The sequence below is a fragment of the Cyphellophora europaea genome, assembly GCF_000365145.1.
Source record: "Cyphellophora europaea CBS 101466 unplaced genomic scaffold supercont1.3, whole genome shotgun sequence".
NCBI lineage: Eukaryota > Fungi > Ascomycota > Eurotiomycetes > Chaetothyriales > Cyphellophoraceae > Cyphellophora > Cyphellophora europaea.
In genome coordinates this window covers 3,014,065-3,032,125 of record NW_008481809.1, presented here as the reverse complement: position 1 = coordinate 3,032,125, position 18,061 = coordinate 3,014,065, and the positions used below count along the sequence as shown (strand labels likewise).

General features: G+C 54.0%; 5 protein-coding genes and 1 non-coding gene across 6 annotated transcripts; 3 read left to right on the top strand and 3 right to left on the bottom strand.

Annotated features, from left to right (window-relative positions):
• Window positions 1-199: 199 nt before the first annotated feature.
• Window positions 200-2,602, top strand: HMPREF1541_04065 (uncharacterized protein; the record flags this gene model as incomplete). The annotated part of the gene is made up of 1 exon (XM_008718411.1): window positions 200-2,602. The coding sequence occupies one exon, from the start codon at window positions 200-202 to the stop codon at window positions 2,600-2,602; it is 2,403 nt and encodes an 800-aa protein (XP_008716633.1).
• Window positions 2,603-6,542: 3,940 nt separating this feature from the next.
• HMPREF1541_04064 (uncharacterized protein) lies at window positions 6,543-7,252 on the bottom strand (the record flags this gene model as incomplete). Its single annotated transcript, XM_008718410.1, has 2 exons — window positions 6,543-7,080; window positions 7,134-7,252. 2 exons carry the CDS (start codon window positions 7,250-7,252, stop codon window positions 6,543-6,545), a joined length of 657 nt encoding a protein of 218 aa, XP_008716632.1.
• Window positions 7,253-11,904: 4,652 nt separating this feature from the next.
• On the top strand, window positions 11,905-11,990 carry HMPREF1541_04063. Its single transcript has one exon. It is a non-coding gene; the product is annotated as a tRNA-Gln (tRNA).
• Window positions 11,991-12,411: 421 nt separating this feature from the next.
• On the bottom strand, window positions 12,412-13,404 carry HMPREF1541_04062 (uncharacterized protein; the record flags this gene model as incomplete). Its single annotated transcript, XM_008718409.1, has 1 exon — window positions 12,412-13,404. One exon carries the CDS (start codon window positions 13,402-13,404, stop codon window positions 12,412-12,414), a length of 993 nt encoding a protein of 330 aa, XP_008716631.1.
• Window positions 13,405-13,821: 417 nt separating this feature from the next.
• Window positions 13,822-14,408, top strand: HMPREF1541_04061 (uncharacterized protein; the record flags this gene model as incomplete). The annotated part of the gene is made up of 4 exons (XM_008718408.1): window positions 13,822-13,824; window positions 13,870-13,969; window positions 14,024-14,154; window positions 14,217-14,408. The coding sequence occupies 4 exons, from the start codon at window positions 13,822-13,824 to the stop codon at window positions 14,406-14,408; spliced, it is 426 nt and encodes a 141-aa protein (XP_008716630.1).
• A 270-nt stretch (window positions 14,409-14,678) lies between these two features.
• On the bottom strand, window positions 14,679-15,407 carry HMPREF1541_04060 (uncharacterized protein; the record flags this gene model as incomplete). The annotated part of the gene is made up of 1 exon (XM_008718407.1): window positions 14,679-15,407. The coding sequence occupies one exon, from the start codon at window positions 15,405-15,407 to the stop codon at window positions 14,679-14,681; it is 729 nt and encodes a 242-aa protein (XP_008716629.1).
• Window positions 15,408-18,061: the final 2,654 nt, after the last annotated feature.

Below are 18,061 nucleotides of genomic sequence, written 5' to 3'. Positions count from 1 at the left end.
AAACCCGATCGTGCTTTGCCATCCTTCGCATCAGGCGTAAGGCAAACATCTCCCCCCTTCTGTACACGTCGCCGTGCGTCTGTCGTCTCACAAGGAGCGAAGGTTACACAAGAACGTGAGCGGTGACACGGCGCTGACTGCCATTCAAAATGGACTCAGTTGCCCGTGTCTCTTCTGCTCTGGATCCAGGTGCGCCGCTATGGACTCCTCCTGGCTTCAACATGCTGACCCCACATTCACAGCTCGTGATTTAACCCTTGAAGCAGCCCAAGCAGTCGGTATTGGAAGGGCGGTTAATACCGGTGGTCCTTCTAAGGGTATCCCCTTCGCAAAGCTGAAGGCTCTGCTCGACAGCCGCAGTGACCGTGACATTCTCGATGGCTTGAGGAGGGTTATTGCTCTCATCTACCAGAACAAGCCAGGCCTGCCGTACTTTTCGTCAGTGGTTAAAAATGTCGCCAATCCGAACATCGAAGTCAAGAAGCTCGTCTACATCTATTTGCTTCACTATGCCGAGTCAGACCCAGATCTGGCGCTCCTTTCAGTCAATGCCATCCAGAAATCACTCACCGACACCAACCCGCAGGTGCGAGCCTTGGCGTTGCGGACCATGTCGGGCATGAGGGTGCCTGTGATTAGCCAGATTGTCTCCCTGGCCATCAAACGGGGAGTCAGCGATATGAGTCCTCACGTTCGCAAAGCCGCAGCATTGGCCATCCCAAAGTGCTACAATTTGGACCCAAACTCGCTACCACAGCTACACGACTGCCTCCAGACTCTCCTTGGAGACAAGCAGTATTTTGTTGTGGGTCCTGCCGTCCAAGCCTTCCTCGAAATATGCCCGGAACGCATTGATCTGATTCACAAGCACTATCGTGGCCTGGTGCGAAAGCTGGTCGACATGGATGAATGGAGTCAGCTCGCAACGCTCAAACTCCTCGCCAATTATTGTCGGCGCTGCTTTCCGGTCAAGACGCAGAAGATCACCAAGACTACGAAGAAAGGCTTTTATGAGGATGAGCCGGATGAGACAGAAGAGACGGATGAAGTAGTCCGGATCCTGGATTCCGATTTTGAGAGCTTCCTCAAAGCCTGTCGAAACCTGCTGCAATCCCGAAGCGCGGCCGTTCTTACTTCGGTGGCAGCGATCTTCTTGCATCTTGGTACACCTGAGTACCTTGCATCTGTTGTCGGGCCATTGGTTGCTTTGCTCCGATCAGGTCCGGAAACGGCGGAGATTGCACTCTACAACATCGTCGCTATTGCACTCGAGCAACCAAAACTGTTAGTGCCCTACAGCTCTCATTTTCTGATCTCAGGCAGCGACAGTCCGACTACATGGAAGCTCAAGATTGAAATGCTCACACTAATATTCCCGTACGCCGCTCTCAACTTGCAGTCGCTCATCTTGAACGAGCTCGAGCACTTTTGCCACTCGTCGTCGATAGACCTTGTGCGCGAGTCCGTGCAAGCCATTGGCCGGTGTGCTCAATCTTCGCCCGATAGCTCAGCACGATGTTTTCGTGTGCTTCTGAATCAGATATCAAGTTTTGACAACTTGTTGGTGTCCGAGGTACTAACTGTTATGCGCCACCTCATGCAGCGAGATCCAGCATCTCACCACAAGACCATAGTACGGCTAGCTCGAAACCTGGATCGAACCACCAGTCCACAGGCGAGGGCCACAATCGTTTGGCTCGTTGGTGAATTTGCCATTCTCGATGATCAGAAAGATGGCGGTTCCGGTAGAACTGGAATAGCCCCTGATGTTTTGCGGATTCTAACAAAGAATTTCTGCGGTGAAAGTGAAGAAGTGAAGGCACAGATCGTGCTCCTGGCCGCCAAATGCTACCTGTTATATCTCCAGGAGCAGAGTCAAGGCGATACTGCCCGGGTTAATGGCGACAAGGATGGGACACGAGATGATGCGGAGAAGGAGGCTCAGGGCATCAGCAAGGATGATGCTCTCCCCAAATTATGGGATTACGTGCTCTTACTTGCACGGTACGACACATCCTACGATCTTCGAGATCGAGCAAGATTATTCAAGAATCTGCTGGTGGAGCCGAAGTCGACTCAGCTTGCGAGCCTACTTCTACTTGCACCGAAGCCGGTCCCCCATTCACCGTCACCCTCCGAGAGTCGGAAGGGTGTCATGATTGGAACTACCACGTTGGTACTAGGAAAGGATGCCGCCGGCCTACACGGCATCCCAGGATACGAAGAACTGCCTGCTTGGGTAGAGGAAGGGCAGGAACCAAACCCTCAACTGAGAGAGGGGGAAATTGTCGCTGCTGGTGGCGATGCCAGGGCGGCAGTCACAGCTAGCAGCAGGCTTGATGAGGCTGTGAAAGAACAAGGGCTTGAGAGAGTTGTCGCATCCGGAGCCAGGACAAAAGGTCTCGCCGGCGCCGCGAAGGCAAAGAACCTGGACGACTGGCTAGCTGAGAGCGATGAGGAAGAAGCATCGGAGTCTGAAGAAGAAACGGTTAGTGAGGTCGAGACCGAATCCGAGGAGGAAGACGATGAAAGCGAAGAAGAAAGCGAGGACAGCGACGACGAGGGGGATCAGGCGCAGAGAAAAGGGCTCATGAGCGGATAAGACGCGCTCATGGAAGCAGGCTGGATATAGCATGTTTTGCTGCAACGCTCCTGTTCTGTCACCCGATCGTCTTGGTGGAGAAAACGGTAGCTCAACAAACGCCCGTCAACCGACTCGTGGCAGTGATACCGCGAATCTCTTTTGGCATGCTCATGCTCTGATGCTCACTCCCTCACGTACGCAGCATTACCAGGGATGCCTACCGATGCGACCCGGCCCACTAAAAGCGAGCAGTGACAACTACTGTGTACAGACTGATCGGCGGTGGGCACACGAGGATAAATTCTCCTACCGACGGCTTTTTGGTGCCGGTCACATTTTTTCTCCGGTTCCAAGAACAGCCGAGTCCCAAAGTGAAAAGACCCGGGCAGGCCAGCACATGCGAGCGCCAAGTGGTCGTAGGTGGCAAGAGCCAGGCGCATGGGGTGTGGGTCCCGGCGGGGCGTGCATCAAAGGCTTATTAATCCCTGCTGGCTCCATCGCAGTGGTGCGTCCGGCGACCCACTCGCATCCCAGCAGTGTGGTAGTTGCGCGAGTCATGCTGCTCTACCCGAGTCATGCTTCCCAGGAACTGCTTGCCGCCAACTTTGTACTTCGCAACGTGTTGACTGCCATGCATGCATCGATCTAGTCATGTACATTGTTCTCTGACTATTCGCTGGTCTATCAGTCCTGCAGAAGGAGTCAGTACCTGCACAGACTGGTAGCATATCTGCCTCGCCTTATTGATTCTCGGCTCTATGCTGCCTATTCACGAGTCATCTTAAAGCACGCAAGAGCAGAAAAGGAAGGTCGTTAACCATTTTCGAATCAGTACCACCCCCTTCCGTTACCGTGATACCATGCAATACTTGGAATGCCAAGATGCTATCAACAGTCCTAGCCTGTATCCAAGAGTCAGTTATGGGTCCGTCGTCGCTGTTCTTGACAAAGGCAACACCACCTCCAGGGGTCCGTTCATCGAGCGGCGAGCCTGGGACGGTCCGCTTTGCTCCCGGCACTTCGACAAGGGGAAACGCACATCACATCCTGTATATCGGTCGTGACGTTGGCGACATCGATGAAATGCTAATTACTCTGCGCTAGGTGCCATTACCGAAAACATCCTACGATTATTTGGCTCCCGATTTTTGATTTCATGGTACTCCTGTGCAGCATCTGGCCCCATGGGCCCCGCGCTGGAAGCCGCGATTCCGAGGCATGGAGACCTCGTCGATCTTGACCAGCTCCCTGGCGTTCCCAGACTGGGGCAGCGAAATACAAGGACGTTGGTTTGAATGCCAGGCGGTTCAAAACTTCCATTAGTGTCAGTTGAGCCTCCCTCGGGTCTCTTAGTTATCTCGTGAGTAGGGGGCGAGAATGCAACATTCACAAACGTTGCTTCTGAAGCCTCGTGTTCCCAAATACGAGGCTAAAGCTCTTAGGATCGGAGCCGGCAGAGCCTCACCGCTGCTCAGAAGATCAACCATACCAGATCAGGAAGGCGTTCACAAGCGAAACCGTTGCCTACGGGGATTGAAACCGTCGCTTGTATCGGCATGTACCATAGTCCTGGCGCACCGTTCCTGCGTTAAGCCAGAAGAACACCTCTGAGGTACTGACTAGCAGTGACGGGCCGCAAGGACCGAATTTCAGGTTGATGCTGGACGCCTTGCCCCCAGGCTGTGGTAAGATAAGGAACGGACCCGCCTGCGAGCGCTATAGGCACGAACCGTAAGTTTCAGTATGGTCCCAGGCGGCTAAAAGGTGGTGTCGCCGGTCTCGACACAAGATAGCATGTCTGTATGCTTACCCACCAGTTCGAGGTCTTTTGTGCATCTCGGGGTCCGCAAAGTGCCTCCTATTGAAGTCCCGCCGGCAGAAGCCGTTTCGAATTTTGGTCTATAGGGGCCGGCGCAAGTTATGGTAGTGGAAGAATGGAAAAGATTATCCAGAGTCTGACAGACCGCGGTCTCGAGAAACCCATAACGTCGCTGCGCAGGCCGGCAAGTGCCGCTTGCTTGCTTACAACTGCCCCTTGGCAAGCTCGTTCAGCGAAACATCTTAGTCGCCGAGATCATACACAACAGAACGATGGCCCGACGATTCCGAGTCTTCCAGCATGACACGATCGTGAAGCTTCGGCCGAGTCGGTGACTTTTACCAGAACGCGCCATGACTCCAATGAGCCTTCGAGGTTAGACATCCAGGTGTTGGAACGGGAAGTGACAGCCTTATTACAAATCCAGGTGGTGATCGAACGGGAGACGACGCAAAGTTGGTGCCGCCGCAGATTAACCCAGATCATGCATTACAGATCGTCAGAGTTTGGGCTTGAGATCAAACCTTGAGTCTACAAACGGCGTCGCCGTGGAAGTCTGTAGACGACACGGGTGACAGTGATGATTCATGAGCAGCACTACCGTCTGCGCAGGTGTTTGCAATTCCGCAGGGATCGATGATGCATGAAGCTCTGCTTTGCCCGTGCACATCTATCGACGTTAGACAAACGATTCACGAGCCCCCGTCGGATCCCGGAACCGTGGGTTCTGCGCAGGGCTACAAGGGGCCCAATGGGCCTGATTCTTCAGGCGTGACGCATCTCGATCCATGTTCACAGCTAGTGGCTTGTAGCGATAGACCAGTACAGCACTCCCAGTACGTCCGGACCTCTATAGATTGCTGTCCAAGTTTGCACCACCCCATTCCCCTGATCTTGCACCCATAAGCAACCGTCTGACCGTACCGAAGCGCCCGCCATCCATCAGACATCCCGCTCTCCGCTGACACCCCAGCGGCTGTTCGCATCCCTAACTCGAGAGGAGGGCCTGAAGGGCAAGGATTTCGCCCTGCTTACATCTGCTCCCGTAGTCCGTAGACGAGTGTGGACAAGAAATTCTCCGACCCGACCCTATTGCAAACTGATCCCACAAGTCCGAGCCAGGGGCGCGAGACGGTCAGACGACGATTGGAGTATAAGCCGAGAAGGAGCAAAGCAAAGCGACGCGAGAGAGACCAGCGATTCTGAGGCTGTGATATGATGAGCAGATCTACGGTACAACTAACGTTCACGGGACTTGTTGTTCATTGGCGCTTATGGCTTGTCGATAGACTCCGACGGCTGAGCAGCGAACATACTGTTGCCGTCGTAGTGATCGTTCAAGGCGGTATCATGAAGAGAGTGGCAAATGTAAAGTCAAGTGAAGATTGTGCTTTTTCATTGATCTCGTAGTCCGCTGCGCGGCGCTCGACTTGAGCAGCGCACACGGTGAGCTCGCAATCGAGAGGCCAGCAGCGGTACCTGTGTGCTGAGTGATGATATGGAGTGGTATAGGTTACCGGTGGCATGTGGTGTGATAGACCCGGGAAACCCCCATCCTTGAGATACTTGCTCTTCCTAAACATCAAGATACCTCCTTCTGCGAGCAACTCATATCTGTGTTTCTGTCTTTTCGTCTCCCGTCTTTTCTGAAGCAGCAAGTACTCGGTCATGACTGGTCGAGCGACTGATCCGGGTCATCTCTGTGTCGTCATTCCGAATAAGCTGTGCTGTTGGAAGACGGCCTACTTCCTCTGTACACCATTTTATAAACTGCGAAATGAAAACAGAACGGGGATATCTCATAGCCAGCCATGGCCTTCCTTCACAATCGCAATCGCATTATCACTCTGCTGAATCGATAAAAAGTATTCCGATACTCCATGTGGAGCTGGGTAGATAGCTCAAGTGAGTCCAGTCGAACGCCGTGGAGCAAATATGCGGAGTCCGCAAGCATGAACGCTCAATAACAAATCAACTAGGATATAGATGTCTCGTAAGCGTACGTGTATGAGCAGTGCTCGAATGAGTGGTCGGAATGAATGGTGAGTGTCGTAAGGGCATGCTGTGGTGCTTCGGTCAGCGAGTATATCACTGACATCGTCTGTGTGACGGCCAAGATTGAAACAGGGCGAAGCCTTGTTAGCTGGCAGCCACGGGCTGCGATGATGCTTCTGTGGGCGGTGGGTCCAGTTTGGCTTCTTTGGTGCATTTGTCGCAGATTTGGTGTTTGCAGTTGGGACATTCTACCGCTCCGAGATCGAAACCAGACTGGCACTCGTGGCAAGTACAACCCTTTGAAGCCGTGGTTGGGGCATCGGCGGTTTTGTCGGCGGCGGCCTTGCCCTTCTTCTTCTTTGGCGGATATCGAATACATTCGGGGCAACGCTTGTGTTGGCAACTAACACATATCCTGTCGTGACCGTAGACTGTCTTGCAATTGTGGCAGGTGTACTTGACCCGCATACGGATCGGCTTCTGAACCCGTTCCCGAGGCGCTTTGGGGCGGGTCTCTGACGCCTGCCAGTCCTCATCGCTGAACTCGAAGTCGTACTTCTTGAAGATAGCGCGGGCTTTCTCGAGGCGCCTATCGGCATCTGACTGACCAGGCGGCTCGGTTGTCGTCTTTGGTGCTTCGGGCTTAGATTCCTCTTTAGACGGTTCTGATTTGGCGGTGGTGCTGTAGACGTTTAGTAGTTGAAATAACATGGACTCTGAGTCGTGGCGACTTACGTAGGTGCAGGAGTGGAGGATGAGGCGGCAGCTGGCTTGTTCCTGAACGATTCCTTGAACTTCTTCCATGCCTTGCTCAAGCCCTTCTTCTCTTTCTTGGGGGCGGTAGAGGACTCCATGTCGATCGGCAGAGTGACAAAGCGAGGCGATGTCGTGGCGAGCACAGGTCGTTGCTCAGGACGAGAAAAGCAACGACGTTGCACTTGGAGGACGGCGGTGACAGGCACTTGAAAGGAAAGGAAAGCAGACGAGAGGATGGTCCCGAGAGCGTGGAACGAGAAGTGGTGAGACAAGACGGCCCAGGCAATCAGAAGTGCTCAAGTGGGGAGACGGGAGTGTAAGCGACGGGGCCTCTTGGGGCTTGGACTTAGGCTGGGTCTAGTTGGGTGCTCCAGGGTGTGGTTCGTGCACGCGCAAACTTTCCTGCTGGAAGTATCTTGAGTCAGGGTGAACCAGACCTGAGGGTCTTTACGGCGGCTACAAATGGCTTTTATGGTGTGTGCCTTGATGCTGGTGTTTGGTGGCTGTCCATCGCTCGTGCACAAAAGGGTGGTTAAGCGTAGGCGAGGCCAAATCATTCCTGTCCCCCAGCAGACAGAGAGGGTCGTAGTTGCAGCCAGCCAGTTGACTCAAGCAGGAAGCTGTTGCATAAGTCGCAACAGCTGCAGGCGGGCAGCGGCGGAGATGCTGGTGCTGATGCGGCTGCGCAAGCCGTGATTGGAAAGTCGCCTAGACCATCAGAGCTAGGTGACCCAAGCAGCCGCCAGCCGTCCAACCCGCAGGGGCGGCCCACGTTCTTCCTGGTACCGAAATTGAACGCCAGCAGCGCCAGAATCCACTCACAACTATCGCGAGTCAATTGTCAAACACGATGAACTGCTCGCTTACCGACTCAAAAAACGGTCTGATGGTGGCCACCGCCATGGCTTTATTGGAACGAAGTACGGAATGGGGAGCTGGACCATGGCATGCCACCGAGGTTGCGGAACCGTGCCAGCCGCCCAGCAGCACCCATGGTCGGCAGTCACAACTGACAGGTCCGCTGCAGCCCTCCAAGAAAGAATATCCCGGCACCACACCCTCGTACTCATGACACCATGATACATACCGCGGCTGCTGGTGCTCCCGCTAGCCCAGGCGCCGTCTGGTCGGTTATCAACTAGCCCGCCACAGCCAATGCTCCCCTCGTCCTTTCCGTCTGGGGAGCCATGCCGCACCCTGGAACGCTGCCCCGTACCTCCGTGAGCCAGTCCTGCGAACCATCCCAGATGCACTTCTAGGCTTCTATTCCTGTCCAACCATATCTAGTCCCCAAGAGGACGCACCGTTAGCTTTCCTTGGGGCTTAACACCAGTCTGTCTGTCGACAAGGACGTCATTGGTAGCGATCGGCCAATACGAACGCACGGGAACTCGCAAACTTGCAAACATGCTATGTTTTCTTTCAGGTCCCAACCATCAGGTCGCTGCTGAACCGCGCGACTCATGCTACACGTAAAACCTCACATCATGGTGAGGGATTCGTGTCCGCTACATCATCTCCGACTCGGTCGCTTACCGTTTTACTGCCGTTGTGTCAGCAAGCGAATGCAATAGTGCGGTGTCAGACAATTCGCTGTTCAAAGGACCATTACCTCCGTGGCAGCCCATCCTACATGGAGCTGGTCGCCCGGTGACAGCCTGCACGCACCTGGAAACGATCTCCGCCCGCGCCGTTCGAATCCCCACTCCACACTTTGCGGCATGTTCTTTTGGTTCCGCCACTGATTCTCCATGCTGGCCCGCTAGCCAGCTGGCACCTTCACACTGGCCAGGGTCCCTTTCGCGCGATTTTCGACCGAAGCTATCAGGCTACAGTATCCGTACAGTATGCGCCCGTGGCCTGCTTGCCGCCGCCACATTACATACCAGGCACTTTCGACCCGAAGCCGGGATTGTCCACAGCATGTATGCCAATCCTGAGCTGCAGGCGGATTGATCACTATAACATCCGCGCCGTAGCTGCGGTTACTTCCCGTTAGCATATCGATCATGTCAAAGTTTCCCAATTCCAGAGGATCTCCTAGGCAGCCGAGAAAGTTAACGAAGACGTGACTACCCGCTCATCGTTTGTGCAGCCAAACACCTACACCCTGGTAGGCTTGTCGCTTTCGTCATGAACCCCCCATAGTCCATGTCACAATCTTGACGGTCGGCTATGAAACAAAGGTGCAACCTGCCGTGTTTCTTGCCGGATGTCAGGTGTGGCTCTGAGAACTGCGGGGATGATGTGACCCTGACAGGCTAACCCTCGTCCTACAAAGTCGATCGATGCATTGGCGATCGTTGACATGGAAGCTAGACACAAATGAAGCACTCCAGCCATGTTTGCCACAGCAGACGGCCTTTGACGCCTACTATGGAAGTGCTTCCGGTCCAATGCACCGACTTGACTTCTTTCGAACCTATCCAGCACACGGATCCAAATTCGTGATCAATGTATCACTATTGCTAGCGTACTGCACGGCTCAAAGCCAAGATATGCTTTTCCGGGCATCTGGCTACGATTGAAAGTCAAAAAGGCTCTGTTGATAGAGCCTAGCATCAGCAACTGTTGATCGATATACTCCATACTGATGCTCCTTACTGCCCAGTCGCTCAAAAGAGCAATGTTCACCGCCAGTGTTCTCTTCTGCAAATGATATCGGACGCTAACGATGGCTAGGCTGCCGCGGACACGTAGCGAACATCTCCCGCCACGTTGCCGCGAAAAATACCCACTCCACTCTCAGCTGGATAGACGACTGCTCGAAGTTTGTCCCCGCAAGATCCTAGGCTCCCATTCTAGTCGAGCTGCCTCACAGCGAGGTCATAGCGTATGTGTCAGTCCCGGAGATCTGGGGCAGTACTTCTCTTGTACACTACCTCAAGCACGGTGGATGCAAGGGGTGAGCTCGATGGCAAACAGGCGACAGCTGTCCAAGCCAGAGCGTCAGGCAAATGCCCCAGTAGAAGATGGTCGTTATACGAATCGCAACTACACATCTGCCGACGTGACGACTAGAGCAATCAAGAACTTAGTGGCCGGTTATCGCCCATTGTCACGATCCTGTGAACACGTCCACCTCTGATACTTGGTATCATGAGATTTGACTGCATGGCCCGGAGCGTCCTGATTGTAAAGGTCTAAATGTGAGTGCATCGCCGCGATGCCTGGCGCGGAAGTCGCAATTGCCTGGCTCTTGACAGACGCAGGAATCGAGACGCGGGACGTGCCTGCAGGGATGTGTCTAATTTGTCAAGGAGAACTAAGGACTTCCAGCCGTGTACGCGATCGGAGTACTTGGGACTGAGGAACCCTCGGAGCGCAATGTCAACTTTCGATCCATTTGACAAATCTTGACGGCCGTGTTTTACGTGAATAATGCACTTCAACTGCAAGCGCGGCACCCATACGGAGTACATTAGGGCCACTTCCCTCCGTAAAAAGCGATAAAACAGAGTTGAGATGCAGCTGTGCTGGACCCCTTTAGGTCGGGTTCGTCAACGGCCTCATACCATACTGCCCAGGCCTTTCTAGTGCGGTTGGATCTTATGAATTGGCGATGAACGGCACAACACGGACATTCGAGTGGAAAGCCTCACGTCCAACAGTGCTACTCACTATTGCTCTCCCAGCTACGACTACAGCCAGATTATCTGCTCGCGTGGTTGCGTCCTTGACACCAGCGCGCCTACTGTGTTCTTCGCACTATATGCACCCCTGCAGACAGTTCCCTTTGTCAATGCCATCGGGAAGCCGATGACTCCAGGCTCAAACATCATGGTCGATCATTCTTCACCATTCCTTTCGTCGCCTTTCGTGCCTCTGATGACCATAGTAAGTTCCTGTAGCTGGCCAGCAAACTGCCGTAACCCGTCAGGCAGTGAACGGTATTCTAAAACGCGCTAACGATACACACTCTTTCAATCACGCCGTCAGATCTGTCTCAACTCCCATCATTGCCTCAGCCTTCCGTGCTGACGGTCGTGATCTTTTCTTATGGCGTCGAGCTCAGCGATCATGTGCTTGTGCAGCAACAGCTCGTCACTTACACGGCGCACACGGCTGGTAAGATGTAGAGTCTAATTCGTGCTAGCGACAGGGACGAGATTTGACATGTATGAACTTGGTCGTCCGGGACAGAGAGCACGTTCTTGAGTGCCGTGCATGAATTTGAGCATGGCACGAGGTGATGGTTGTGGAGAGGAAGGGATTGGGAATTTACAGAGTGTATTGAGGGATTACGATATGGTTACAGAAGGTATCTTTGCTCTGACTCGCACCTCACAGAATGACGATGGGCATGCTTCTTCTCTCTCTCCCCCCCCCCGTTCTCCGCCGGAGATGAGGAGAAGGAAGATGGCACTTATCTTAGCAGTAGAGATGTTCCGGGTTCTGCTGACCCCGTCCTGCCGGCCTGTTTCGTGTATCTATGGTCCTGGTCTACGTGGGAGTCCAGAAGATACAGGTGACAGAACGTCAAAGGGCGAGTAAGGCGTTTGACAGCACCGGTACCATCGTAAGATATGGTGCTCATCTTGCCCTGATGCAGTTCTGATCCTTTGTAAAGGAGATATTCAAGTTCGGTTGTGGTTGCACTCAGGTCAATTGCACCGGTAAGGGCCCACAGGCCTGCATTGAGCCCCACGCCAGCCAAATTAGGCTTAAAAAGACGTTTAATTCAATTACATCAATGCCTGAAAAGTCTGCGCAAATTATGCCACAAATTCGAGCATAGACTTGTTCACAAGGTTGTGTAGTGTAGTGGTGATCACTCCGGATTTTGAAACTGAACGTCGTTTTCCGGCAACCCCGGTTCGAACCCGGGCACGACCTCATTGATTTTTTGAATTCGCTTGCAACATTCATTCTCTCAGATGAGCCCAAGCTCAAATAGTTTGGCGCAGGATCGGGTGAGAGACAATCGTTTTTTGGCAGTCGTAGGACGTGATGCGCATGGCGAGCGGGAAATGATGATGAAATTTTGCAGGCAGCGAAAGCTTCGAGACAGTGGACACAACAAGCCTTGCATTTCATGTTACACGGGACCGTGGTGTTCCTATAGATGCTACGAGGTTGTAAGAGACATTCGTGGATTCTTGTTCTGCATTAGTTGTTGCCTGATTGCCTCGCTTTGGGGATCTGTGCGACATTGTTGACGGCCCGGGATTTATTGTGGTGTAGAGCAAGGAAGTGGAGGATGATGATACAGCAGGAGCTGTGCGCTGTACAGTCTCATTTATTGTATACGCCACTCTCAAGCATCTTTGTCTTTTTTGATATCCTCCTCTGCGTCAGTATCATCTTCCCCCTCCACCTCTACTCTCTTCCCTTCGACGCCCTTTGCAACCTCTTCCTCCAATATGTTCATGTACTCCCTGTCCGTCCCCACCAAGGTCACGACATTCCTCTTCTTCCCCCATCTTGGGTAGCTGCCAACCTTGATGCCCTTGGGTTCCACCTTTTTAGCCAATTCAGTCAGGTACTCGGCCACCGAGCTCTCCGCCAGTGGCGTGCTGAACAGCATGCGGTAGGTGCCCTTGCCCTCAGGATCCTTCAGCCTCGGCAATAGCATCGGTTTCATGCCTGTTAGCAACGCTTCAAAGAGCCGTGGCACGCCCGGCAGTATATGTATATTCCCGTTCACCACCGAGATTGGTACCCAAAGGTCATCCTTCACGTATATGACCTGCTCGTCCTCACTCTTACTCGGATCCCACGGCAGTTCCGCCATGCGCATCTTCGCTTTCAGCGCCGGGCTCGGATTGTCCCAGTCAAAGTTTGGCTGCGACTTGTGCGGCCGCGACAACCGGCGCATCTTTTCCATCGTCTTATCGTGCAGCTTCAATTCCAGCCCGAACGCCTTCGCTATTGATTGGTAGGTGATGTCGTCGTGTGTAGGTCCGATGCCACCGGATGTCACGACGAAGTCATAGTTCTTGGACATGCGCCGCGCGGCTTCTATTATTTCGTCCTCATCATCTGCGATCACCTCGACGCGCTTCATCGCCATGCCGAGCGAAAAGCAGAACTTGGCCAGGTAGGCTGAGTTGGTGTCGACCGTCTTGCCGCCGAGCACCTCGTCACCGATGATGAGACATCCCGCCGTGTGTATCATGTTCTTCTGCTGCCCCGAGGACAGAGATGGTGATGTCATGGTGGTGCTAGCTACAGCGGCGGCCGAGCGATGCGTGTAGTTCGGGAGCGTACGTGAAAGGTGCCGGGAGAGCTGGGAGACGCGGGCGAACATTGGGATGTTAGCGAGCAGGGTACATTGCTGAGTTGGCGAGGGTGGGCGTGCGGCAATGGTGAGCTCGTGATGCTGGCAAGGATGGTGGGGCCCGCGATCTGGAAACGAATCTGGAGCGGTTCGTTTAGGCGCCCTCGGGCATGCCCCCCACGCCTAGCGTAAGACGTCACCGGCGTGCCGCCGCGGGATGACGGGACAGATCCTCACAAGGCAACCATGCGTCTTGATGTCCGCCTTATTCGACGACATCAAATGACCTAAAAAGTCTCCCTAATTCTCATTTTCGATCTGTTTAGCAGAGTGGACGTGTTTCCATCTCACAGGGTGCTAGGCCAGCCGGAACCGTAAGCATCGCGGGATATACATCGACGATTACATTTTCACGTTTGACGACTCTTTCGAATCTGTCCCACAAGCATGGTACGCAGCTCATTGCTCGGACCCGATCGGAGCTCACTCATCTAGTCCGACGCAAGGTTATACACCTTCTCGCAAGAGACCAAGGATGCCCTACGGAAATTCCGCCTCGGAACCTCCAGAGCGAAGGATCCCCAGGCCAAGATCTGTTCGAGAAGGCCCATATCCCTCGTCTCAGAACATGACATCCTAACACATACAGACATGATCGACACCAAGACCCAGGAGATTCGGGCCCAAGATAACGACACGTATTCGGACATGCTCGAGCTGGCCGACGAGCTTCCAGACTCCTCGCCTCGATTCGTGCTGTTAAGTTATCCGCTTACCCTGGTAAGACGAGACAACCTTTTTTCATTGGCTGCCCCTTGAGGGGCTTGGCTGACTTGAGACAGCCATCCGGACGCATGTCCGTGCCATACGTTATGATTTACTACCTACCGGTCAACGCCAACCCGAACTTGAAGATGTCCTATGCGGGCGCGGTGGAGCTAATGCGCTCGACGGCTGAGGTTAACCGGGTTCTTGAGATCACGGACGCGGAGGATTTGCAGGAGATAGAGAAGAAGCTGCAGGGCGAGGACTGATGGAATAGGCACGTACGTGGTTAACCGAGGGGGCATGTGTGGCACCGTAGTCCTGCTGCAGGCTACATGGAAGGATTCTGAGGTTCATTGATAGATAGAGGTTGCAAAAAAGCCCAGGGTTACCACCAAGGGTTGGGCCCAAACCCAGGACCTTCAAGGTGTTCGACGGGATGCACTCCGACCGACTAATCTTCGAGGCGTTATCCTGCTCGAAGAGAGCCCATTCGTGCGGTTGTTTCACCAGAGAAGCCCTTGCATCCGCGTTTCGCATCAGCTCAAGTCCATCATGTCCAGATCCTCTTCGTCGTTGCCGCCGCCGACACCGGTCGCGGCCATATTCAGGTCCAGCAGCCCATTCTTGACATTGCTTCCAGCCTTGTCCTCCCCCATCCCCAGCGTCGGCAATGCCTTCGACCATCCCCGCGTACGCAACCCCTTCGGATCCTTTCCTCCATCACTCACGCTCAGCACGCTCTGCTGCGCCTCCCAATCCATCGACTCGCACAGCCTCCTCTCTCCCCATTTCATCAATTTACCAGCCAACCAACGCGCCTCCTCCCTCGCCTTTCCCACCGTCTCTTCAAGGTACCATCCCTTCTCCATACTCAACGCCCGCCCAATAGCCTGCAGCCGCCGCTCCAATTCACCTTCGGAGCCGATGACTTCTTGCGGCGCCTTCAGCACCTGCGTGAGCTCCAGCGTACAGGAAAGCAGTGCGTCGTGCGTCTCGTCGATGTCGAGGTCACGGATCTCCAGGGCGCGGAGAGCGAGCAGGAGCTTGGCTGCGCTGTCCGCAGCGGCAGCCCTGGAGTGTGGCGAGGGTGACTTCGCGGTGGAGGGTCCAGCGGTGGAGATGGGGCCAATTGGGTACGCGGCCAGCGCATCGTGGAGAGCGTAGAGGGCGCGAGGGACGTTGCGCGTTGCGCGGCCGCTTCGGTAGGTGCAGATGGGGCAGGTGCCGAGGGCGTGGAGGACCATGTTGAGGGCGTGGAGGACCATGTTTGTCGAGAGCCTGGTGATTCGACTTGAAACTGCAAGATTTGTGGTTGCCGTGTGTTCAGAGATCGTGGTGTGATTCGAAATGCGAGAGAAGTCCGAGCACGGAGATGCAGCTCGTACAAGGTAGGTGTGCATGAAGTGGCTGGCCGCAACTTTCCTGCGTTACCCGGCGGGATTCGCAACGATCCGTATTGCTGTTGCTATAGAGGCTTGACTTGGCATGGTGTTGATAGGTGACACGCCGGGTGAACTCTGAACGTGCAATTAGATGAGGTGCGTGAACATGGCGAGGCCGCTTTTTGTACCTCGCTCATGAGAGAACAAGGATTTGCGCTATGATGAGAGGGGATCTGTGTCAGCCAGTGAATCCATATACCAAATCAAATTGCTGCAATCAAAAAGGTCTGTTCTCGACTTGTTCCACATTGACGTATGTTCATGTCCGCAACAGATTGTTTGGCGTTGACACGATTGGCGCTACTCAGTAGGTCACGGTCTTCCGCTCCAGATACCACGTGCAAAGATGCCCGAGGATCGGTCTCAATGGGCAATTCCAAAGCTAACGAAGGTATCGGAGCCTCGTGTGCCTTGTTGCGCTGCTGCTTCGCTTGCGGGGCGTGAAGTACTGCTCTTCAGCTTGTTATATCCCATACACTGGCTATTCAATGTGCTTGTCAAAAGGATCTGCAGAACCTTCTGACTCCAGCCAACACCAGGAAGGGAGCACGCCACGGCGCGAGAACCCGTTACTCGACCATGGGAAGGATGACTGTAAGAAGCATTCTGGGTGAGCATACAGCATTCTTGTCTTCGTCTTTCTGCTGATATAGTTGACGACACCAGTACATGCATCGAAACGACCAGTGACAAAAGAGTGCTGTCTGCCATCATAATTCTCAACAACTTCAGCATAGTCCTTGAAAGTAAGACTTTTCGTCCACAAACCGCCGGCGCAGCGGATTGCATCAGGAATCTCGAACGATGTAATCATCTCGGTCATCCAGTGTCAGCCGAAGTTCCTGGAATGGCTTTGGGTCGAGCATTGCGTTGTCGAGTCCGTGAGCGCACCGAAAGAGAATGCAATCAGAACACCTCACCTCGTTGCTGCACCAAAAGACCAATCCTTGACTATCCACACTGTGGCTGCACGACTGAATGGCCGCGTCATTCGGCCGCAAGATCAACCAATTCCGAATCAAGACCACACACGCCGGATACTGCCGCATTCTCACGCATGTCGTAGCTTCGATCGCCCGTACAGTAGCGATTTGAGCTCACGACTGTAGACGGAGCTGCCGCTGTTCAGGCTGTATGCCATGAGCCGATGTTGGTCCGGGGTAGCGAGGGGAAATAGCCGAAGGTGAAGTCGCTGTGATGACCTCCTCGTGGCCGTAGGAAACCAAATTCGACGGACCGAGGGCTTCATTCGGCAGGACATCGACTCGTGAAGTGATGGGTGAAGTGGTCCCGGCCGTTTCATAGCTCCTTGATATTAGCAGTAAGTGCGTCATCTCATGCAGGCTGAAACGCCTTCCCCAGAAATCGACCTGTTGAATCCGGGGGCGGGAGTGCCGTTGCAACAGGGGCAATAGCACGACATGAAATCATCTAGATGGCAACTGCGGCATTGTTTGCCTCAAAAGCGATGGTCACTGGCTTCTAGAATGGGGGACTTGTGCCGCACGACGGCTTGCGTCAGATGCTGAGATAACGTCCAATAATTCGTCCCGTCACAATGTGGCTGCGGTAGCCAGAGGAAGGCTTTGGTATTCCGTGGCTTCCATACTTTTTGTGGAAGAAATACGGCATGCATAGGGTCGATAGGGCGCACTCTGAATCGAGAGCTGCCCCGGTTTTTGGAGGAGAGGTGAGACTAGAGCCAATCAAAAGTCGAAAGCATGTGTCTCAAAAGCCGTCAACAGGGAGTCGGATGCGAATGGCTGGCTCTTGTAACACGATGAAAGCCAGCCGCGCACACGACGATGATAAGGGCGCTAGGAGAAAGGAGCGCAGCCTACGGCGTAGATTCATACTGTGCTCATTTCCAAGGGAGTAAAGGGGTTTTAGGCCATGTTCGTTGCGACTTTATGGTGCCGCGGCACTCTGGATTGTCCGCTCAAGCATTTCGGACAGTCTTGGAGCAACGAAGCACTTCTGTGAGACAATCTCCACGATGTATATCTTCCAGAAGACGGACTAGAAGTCAGAACTCGGCGGCTTCAAGATCTGGGACAGTGGATCGATGGCTCCCTGCAGTGACCCACAAGGGCGGCCCCCTTTTTCAACCAGACCAATAAGGGGCACAACCGAGGTGAAATGATGCGTAAAACCATGCCGCATTGGGTCGCGAAGGCTTGTGAATAGAATGCCTCTGCAGTATGTGCCCCAGACAAGCCAGACGTGCATATGCGATGACGGTCAGAGCATGTAGGGGATCAGGAACAGGCAACTCACTCGCCGGTGCCTTTGCCATTCAGGAAGCCGGACATGTGTCGGGCTCGGGCATTGGCAGAAGCGTGGGTCTTGCAGCTGACGCCGCGTGGTCCATGTCAGTGGCTGGAGGCAATGAGATAGGACACGGTCTGTACAGAAGCAACTAGGATGAACTCACCAGGGACCAAAGGCGTGGTAAGGGTGGTACTACAGAGGCAGCT